The sequence below is a fragment of the Cyphomyrmex costatus genome, unplaced genomic scaffold (assembly GCF_001594065.2).
Source record: "Cyphomyrmex costatus isolate MS0001 unplaced genomic scaffold, Ccosl1.0 scaffold884, whole genome shotgun sequence".
Classification (NCBI taxonomy): domain Eukaryota; kingdom Metazoa; phylum Arthropoda; class Insecta; order Hymenoptera; family Formicidae; genus Cyphomyrmex; species Cyphomyrmex costatus.
The window spans coordinates 3,388-12,268 of NW_017280468.1; the positions used below are offsets into that span (position 1 = coordinate 3,388).

General features: G+C 42.2%; 1 protein-coding gene across 1 annotated transcript; it reads left to right on the top strand.

Moving 5' to 3' along the window:
- Positions 1–7,943: 7,943 nt before the first annotated feature.
- On the top strand, positions 7,944–8,297 carry LOC108781725 (putative nuclease HARBI1). Its single transcript, XM_018549792.1, has one exon. It carries the CDS (start codon positions 7,944–7,946, stop codon positions 8,295–8,297), a length of 354 nt encoding a protein of 117 aa, XP_018405294.1.
- The last annotated feature ends 584 nt before the right edge of the window (positions 8,298–8,881 follow it).

The window sequence follows — 8,881 nt, forward strand, 5'->3', positions numbered from 1 at the left end:
ACCTATTTTCTATTAGATATTCTTAAAGCTGGTTTCAAGACGTTTCCGAAACATTGGTTACAAACCCTTTTTGCTTGAGATCTTCCTGAGTTATGAATCTTCAAAGTTTAAGTATCGCCGGCGCGTTATCTAAGGTGTACCGCGTGAGAGAGAGAAGGTGGCACGGTCGGATATCCACCTCTTATGCCCATTTCCACCAATGCAGATTAATTTTAATCTTGGTTTAATTTGCTCTTTATCTTTTTCTAATTTTTAGAATTAGAAAAATAAAATTTTATTTTTTAATTTTATTAGAAAATTAGATCAGAAAAATAAAATTAAAAAATAAAATTTTATTTTTCTAATTCTAAAAATTAGAAAAAGATGAAGAGCAAATTAAACCAAGATTAAAATTAATCTGCATTGGTGGAAATGGGCATAAGAGGTGGATATCCGACCGTGCCACCTTCTCTCTCTCACGCGGTACACCTTAGATAACGCGCCGGCGATACTTAAACTTTGAAGGTTCATAACTCAGGAAGATCTCAAGCAAAAAGGGTTTGTAACCAATGTTTCGGAAACGTCTTGAAACCAGCTTTAAGAATATCTAATAGAAAATAGGTATTTCCATTTAAGATTTCAAAGTTGACCTTCATGGTGTCCTTCAAGGTCACAGGAAAGTCATTTCAATATAATCGTATAATAGATCACTTGATATACTAAAACTTTTGTATTGAACATTTTTTTCCATAATCATTATTTTCCAAGATATTTGACCGTTGCCGAACTTTTTGTCATCTCTACAAGTATATTTGGCTTAATATGTTTATATACTAATAACTGTACTTATTTTAGACAAAAAAAATAGAGGGAAAAAATTAAAAGGTTTGAACATAAGATCTCCAGCATTCTAGACTTGCACCTAGACGCGCTCGACCATGTAGAGTACTTATAAATCGTTCTTATAAACGAGGTATATTACTCGCATGGGAAATTGTAAACAATTAATATCTCGTAAACTATCGCATTTTGACATAATTTATGCCATTGTGGATTAATGGGAAAGGTATACGATTCCAAAAATTTATTTAAACATATATGTTATATGGAACGTCCTTTTATCCCTTATATCGGTAGCCGAGCCGGCCGAGCCGGCCGAGAAACATTTTCAGCCGCTCGCGACAAGCGGACGAGCGAGAGGGTCCGATCGTGACGTAGCGTCTGCCATCTCGCTCGCGCTCGGCTAGTGCGCATGCGTCGAAGGCTGAAGGACGGACAGTCGTGCTGTTGCGCTCTCTTAGCCGAATCAAGCCGAACGCGGCGTGCTGGGACCCCAATGTTACTGAGTGCCGGCACAACTTCGTCGCGTTCTCCAAGAGAAATCTAATGATGCGAAAGCTCTTATTTGAGATTAACAATACTTACTGGAGCAATAGTGCGGTTCGTCAATAATTCTCGCGTGATTCGAGATTTTACAAAAGTTAACGAGTTACCTCGCTCAGCAAAGATCTTAGTCGCTATCAAAAATTCGTTGGGCGCCAGGCACGAGAGAGCGTGCCACTCTTCGCACAAATGTTAGATAAATTGCTCGGACAAAGAAATTATAGATTACGCGGATTCTCGCGACGGACTAAACAACTAGCTCAGCCAACGGAATTGGCAGAGGGGAGTGGTTCGCGGTAAGCGGGAAAATTGTCGGAGAACGAGGTAGAGAGGCTGAAATAAATGTACAATAATTAATAGTAACAACGGTGAGAAACCAATATATTATATCTGAGACCGTTACAAAGATGATTATAACATTACAACGTTGACCTTCCGCGCGTAAGTTCGCCGTATGAGAACAATAGTCGGCTGGTAAATTCGTCGGCAACAGCAGTTGAATTCGATAATAATTTCGCAGACAGAATTACGCGGACAAGTCTCGAATTTCCTTACATTGTCAATAAGTTGTTTCGTACAAGAATCGCAATGCTAGATTCGTTAATAAGCGACAATGATTCTATAACGCACAGTAAGGCTCGTCTCGACTACAAAGGATTCTCGTCAGATAACAAAGAACAAAAGTGACTTGGCGGCAATAAGGGCGAGCAACAACAATAATTATACTTCTCAAATCTCAGCGTTCGAGCGAATGGCACGTGCCTACGGCAACGATTACTTTAAAACGCCTTGACACGGTTAATACGACATCGGAAACTCTAACACGAAATACCAACTAACGCGCGATCCACTCGAGACGCATTTCACATACCGTGATCGGTGGTTTTACATAATTTCATAATGACGATGCTCGCCTCACCACGTTACGATCCCTCGTCGATCTTTACTCATCTTGCTAGTTCGGCAACGACAGTTATTCTCGTCAACAAGCCCTCTCAATAGTCTCGTAACAGACGTCTAGAGATTCTCTCAATAATTCGTCCATGCTTCAGGAGATCCTCTCAATACGGCATCGGAGATCCTGCGTCCTCTTTACAGCTGCTCGATTACCGCACGATCGGGAGCTTCCGCGGATCCACGCAGGCAGTTAGGGTGATTTTACATGCAGCGCGGTACGCGGTAGGCGGTAAAGTAACCAGGAACCGCGGCGGCAAGCCGCGGTACGCGGTACGCGGTGAAGTAACTATAAAGTAATTAACCTGAAAAGTTAACGCAAATTTCTTCCAAGTGGCCAATAAAGCGCATGGTAATTATTAGATTTAATTGATTTAATAATGTTATCATGGCTATCAACATCATATCTGCAGTCTCCATGACAAAAACAGTCTTTAATTATTGCGAAAAAATTATTTTTTTTTCCTACCAAACTCCGAAGTCCGAAATTATTTCTCTTTACTTGGCAGTATACACAGTATATACCTGTGTTAATTTCTAGTTATGCACCCAGCTGACCGAGCCGATGCCGACCATGTCGTTATCGTTCCGCCTTTCTTTTTTCCTACTATTACATGGAACGCGGAAAGGCGGCACGGTATAGTGACAAGTTCACATTTGTATGCATTTTCTTAAATGTATTAACTTATTTCTATGCACATTTTATCAATAATCTTATTTTTTCAACGAATCTGCTTAATAATTGCATTTAAATCTATTAATTTCATTAAAAAGTGCATAGTAACGTCAACTTGTCACTAGTCCGTGCCGCTTTTACGCGCAATTTTGGCTCCATGTATTAATAGGAGAAAATTAGCGCGGCTTACCGCGCGCGGTTCCTAGTTACTTTACCGCCTACCGCGTTCCGCGCTGCATGTAAAATCACCCTTAGGCCCCTCTCTTATCGGGCCGCTTCCTGCTCTAATTGGTTTATCGCAGCCACGCGACCTCGCGACAAATCAGAGCGAGTCCTGCGGGTCGCGTATCCTTTGGATGTCCAGCGCGCTTTCCAAATAAGCGGAAAAGGCTTCCTGCTCGATCTGCGATCTTTCTGCGCTCTCCTCGGAAGTTAAAGGTTCGGCTATAGTTCGCCAGAGTCCAGACAATCCTTTCAACGTCTCTCTCCGAGACGTCTGCAATAAAGGTGCGACAATCATCAAATAATCTCAATAATAAATTAGCAGAGGTTACAGAACAATACGACCTGCGTGTACCGCGCTCCTCGGTGACGCAAACTAGATCCTCTCAGGTTATTTCTTGCTTCTTCGACGATGTCTTCTTTCTTCCTTCCGTAAATGAGGCGGTAAAAATACATGGACCTATCCTAACTATCGCTCACGCTCAAATGTGACTAAAAATCGTTATTAAAAGTCTGAAAAATAACTAAATATTTTGTACTAATAATTATAAGTTTGGCACGCTCGCTTGTGCCCTCGCCCTTCGAGCTTAGAGGACACAGGATCTCCGCGTAAATGCAATCACAAGTGACTGACACAAAGTGTCACGTCACAGTACACGTCTACACGTTCTAATTCTTACTTCTATGTACGTGTGCAACGTTTATCAGCAAACATGCCGTGGCACCTTTCAGTTATGCAAGTCTTCTTCTTCTTCTTTTTCTTGATTGTTATTGGCCGTGTAACCGCTCCAACGGCAATCAACCAGGCCAGTGCAGGGATACCACCAACCTTCCACAAATTTAGTCTGAAACAAAGGAAGGGGGGGGAACCAGGCGGGGGGGGTCCCCACCAGCGGACGAGAAGCCACGAAGGCCCCGCCCGTCGGAAGAGCCCCCCAGGAGGTATTCTGATTTATTACGAGATTCCGGACAATCGAAGATAATATGATTAACATCTTGGCGTTCGTGACCACAGTGACATGCCGCCGAGGCAGTCATGCCTTTACGATGAAGGCTCTCATTCAGGTTATAATGATTGCTACGGATCCTGTTGACAAGCACAATTTCTTCGCGCTCCAAAGATTTAGAATAGAACCATGGTCGAAGAGAACAGTCTTGATATAATTCAGCATGTTTGACGCCCTTGAATTTGGCAGCGTCCCTCAGCCAACCAGAGAAGGTCCTCTTGGCGTGATCTCTGACAGTTTTCCTAGCATCAGTAAAAGGAATCGGAAGGTCCTCTGGCGGGTCCACACCTCTCGCAGCCGAGTTTGCCAAGTTATCCACAATTTCATTACCGTAAATTCCCTTATGCGAAGGAATCCAAAATAAGATAATCTTTTTGCGTTCGTTATTCAAGCACTTGAGTAGCGATTTAATCTGATGGATAATGTAATTAGGCTGAGAGTGGTAGTGAGATGAGATTGCCTCAAGAACGCTAAGGGAGTCTGTAAAGATGACAGCAGAGCTCACCTCGCGCTCAAGGATATGTTTCAAAGCTTCTCTGATGGCCCAAGCCTCCGCCGAAAAGACGAAGAAGGTCGTGGGCAATCTGCACGCGAGTCTAAGATTCTCCTCAGGTGAGTAAATCGCAGCCCCGACGGAGCCGTCTTCACCAATCTTGGATCCATCCGTATATAACGAAATACCACTGTTCGCGATGAGTTCTTCGGACTTGCATCTGAATTCCGAGACAATAAGCTCGTTAGGAGAGTCCTTGTTGACCAAGCACATGTCAAAGTTGCAGGAGGGCTCGTATATCATGGTTTCGTAGTCGTAAGTAAACTCCGGAGAAGTCTCAGAATGGAAGATCCTTTGTAAGTCTTCATGATGAATCGCGTAGCGATTGAAGGACGGAGAGGAATTAATCGCCTTGATCTTCTTAATAACAGAATCTGCTTTGCGTTCCATGTCCTTGATACCCACCCTAACCAAATTATCAGAACCCGACCAGCACTTAAATAGGAAAGATGCAGTAAGGAGGCTAAATCTGAGTTTGAGAGGGCACTCCCTGGCCTCGTAGAGCAAGACGTTTATAGGCGTGTAAATCCTGTAACCCATGGCCAAGTCTGATTATCTTATATTGAATTCTCTCAAGTCTTAGAAAGAGGGTTGATTGGTTCTTGTATGTGAAAACCTGTGACCCATATTCAATCGCACTTCTGAAAAGAGCACGGTAGACCGATAAAAGAACGCGAGGATGTGAACCCCACCATACTCCAGATAGGGAGGAAATAATTTTGGAGGTAGCATTGCCTCTGGAAATTAGGGCATTTAATTGCTCTTTACCCGTAAGGCCACAATCCAAGATGACGCCTAGAAATCTAACCGAGGAGGAGGTCTTAATGCGCTGACCATTTATGAATAAAGTTAAGTTTTGATTCCTCCAAGATCTTTTATCCGTGAAAATAACTCCCGTAGATTTCTGAGGGGATAGCTCGAGACCTCTCCCCTCCAGATAACTGCTCACGGTATCCAGCGAGGATTGAAGGCAATTCTCAGCCCCCACCACCGTCTTATAGCGTTTTCGATTAACCGACTCGACCCGACTCCGGGTCGGGTTGACTTCGATCACAAGTTCGATTTGAGACTCAGATTACTTGCATTGACCTGCACAGTGTCATGACGGAAGAGTTGTCCTCTATAACCTCAATAATAATACCTCAGAAATAATCAGAAATTGTTTATCTTACGAAAATTGTGCGAGTCGATAAATGGTATATATCATTTAAAGTAGGTAAGATAAACAATTTCTGATTATTTCTGAGGTATTATTATTGAGGTTATAGAAGACAACTCTTCCGCCATGACACTGTGCAGGTCAATGCAGGTATTGAGTCTCAAATCGAACTTGTGATCGAAGTCAACCCGACCCGGAGTCGGGTCGAGTCGGTTAATCGAAAACGCTATTAGCTGTCGCAAATCATCCGCGTATTGTAAGATAGAACAGCTCTCAGCCACATAATTATTGATGTCCTTTAGGTAAATATCAAAAAATAGCGGGCTTAAGGAGGAGCCCTGGGGGGTGCCAGTACGAGTCAGGCGTGGGCCAACTAATTCCCCTTCCTTGACGAAGTAGAGTTCCCTTTCCGAGATAAGGTGGGCAATAAATTGTCTCAGGACAGCAGGCACGCCAATTTCCAGTAAGTCATTCACAAGCATGGCGGGGTTGACATGGTCAAAGGCCCCTCTGATGTCCAAGAAAACGGCCACAGCGAGCTCTCCGTAGGAGAAGGCCGTTCTGATGTGGTTAGTCAGCACCACCAGGTTATCAGCGCAGGAGCGATGCGGTCTAAATCCCATCTGGGTGTTCGGGAGAATCGACTTTGATTCAATATGATGTTTGAGCCTACGAAGGACCATCCTCTCTAGAAGCTTAAGCGTGCACGACATTAAGGCTATAGGACGGAGACCCCTGCTACCGGCTTTGGGTACCGGTATTATTAGAGATTTCCTCCACGAAGGAGGAAAATCTCCGTCCTCTAACAAATCGTTGAAGATCTCCAGAAGGTGTTCCACAAGCTCATCCGGCAAAGCACCAATAATGTTGTTATCGATCTGGTCGAGGCCTGGCGCTGAATTCATGCGCAAACCCGAAAGGGCAAGACGCATCTCGGACATGCAGAAACGGTCTGCAAGGTCGGGAACGGAAGAAGAGGGCCGGTCCTCAATATTCTCAATAATCACCCCCGAGTGGGCGTCCAGAATAGGCCGGGAGCCAACAGCAATCTCCTGTACACATGAATCCGGTGTGAGCTTGTATATGAGACTTTCAATCTCTTTACACTTGGTTAGCGACCCAGCTGTTCCCAAGCCTCCTCCAGCATCTCGTCTCTTAAAGGATCTCATTAGCGACCAAACCCTGGGGGTAGGAGTTTTCCCGTTGAAAGAGGCAGTGAATCTCCTCCATTCCCTACGTTTAATCCTTCTCAGGGTCTTACGACATTCTCTTTCTGCGTCCTTGAATTTGGCGAGATTCTCCACAGTCATACAGAGCCTAAAGGTTCTAGATGCGGCCCTGCGTTCCGCAACGGCCTTGTCGCATTCACTATTCCACCAGTAGGCCTATTCTGTAACTTCTTAACGACAATTTCACTAGATAGGGATATCGTTAAACAGACTTAACGACATTGTAACGAAAAATAGTATTCTGTAATTTAACATAACGATAAGTGTCGTTAAAAGTCTCGATAAAATACCGAATTTTATCGTTAAGATATCGAGGGGTATCAGGGGTAACTCGTTAAGCAGTTAACGACATCGTTGCGCAGCTTTTTATACCATAAGATATCTGCGCAACGATGTCGTTAACTGCCTTAACGAGTTACAGAATAGGGCCTCTGGACCCCTCGATAAGCAATAACGACAGTATAACTAGACATAATGACCAATAGCAGCGTTTCTGCTTGGACGCTCCGTTTGGCTAAAATAATTGCCCATAATTAATATTGGAAAGTGCCCATAATTAATATTGGAAATTGCTGATTTGAATAATTGTGTAAGTAATGTATATAATATCTGAAAACCATTTATAAAATATCTGAAGATAATTATGAACTATCTGATAAAAATAATAAAGTATACATAAATAAATTGAGGTTATATTCTATTTAAAAACTTTATACGTAGTGTAAATAAAATGTTTTTTATTACAATTTTATTATTATTTCTTTTTTCTTTTTAGTGTAAAATGGCTAATGGATATTTGGCAATAAATATACTTTTTCTTCAAGAAAGAGTGAGAATTCTAGAAAGACGATTAGAGAGAAGATTATTGCGCGATGCTCAAAATCCATTTGAGCTGCCTAACAATGAATTTATCGCGCAATTTAGGGTAAATAAGGACATAGTTACAGATATTGTAAATATTCTGAGACCACATTTGCAAAAACAGCGTATAACTGGTTTATCTCCAGAGATACAAGTATTAGTAGCATTTGGTTTCTTTGCACATGGTAGTTACCAAAGACCTGCTGGTAATCAATGTGAATTAGTTGTAAGCCAACCATGTGCTAGTCGTTGCATAAGAAAATGGCGCAATTAATGAATGTATATTTATTGCGTCAATGGATAAGATTTCCTATGACTGCAAATGAAAGAACAATTTCAAGAAATAAATTTACATTAGCTCCGCAACCATTTCCCGGCGCTATAGGTGCAATAGATTGCACATATATTAATATCCTTGCACCACATGTACATGAAGAGGCCTACGTAAATCACCACGGAAATCATTCTTTAAATGTTCAAGCAGTAAGTTTTCTAATTAATACAGTTTCGTACTTTATGTTACTTGCAATTATTTACTTTTAAACTAAGTAAAATACATTATCAAAATATATGTACATATAATATTATACATATAATATAAATCTGGAGACACGGTAGTGTCTCGGCGCTAAGCCAAGCGCGCGACACTGCCGTGCCTCCTTTACGCGACACGGAGAATTTTTCGGGTCGAGATGATCAGATCTCAGTAACGGCTGAACCGATCAAGTTCTACATACGCTCAATCGACAGGAAATACTAAAATTGTATAATAAAAGTGCTTTCATTTTTTTTCTACGTGCCCTACGAGCGGAGATATCGCGACGTAAAGTCGGGATCTGTGAATTTTCACGTTTCAAT

Excerpts from the sequence above, each read along its gene's own strand:
- LOC108781725 (XM_018549792.1), top strand. The coding sequence starts at position 7,944 with ATGGCTAATGGATATTTGGCAATAAATATACTTTTTCTTCAAGAAAGA.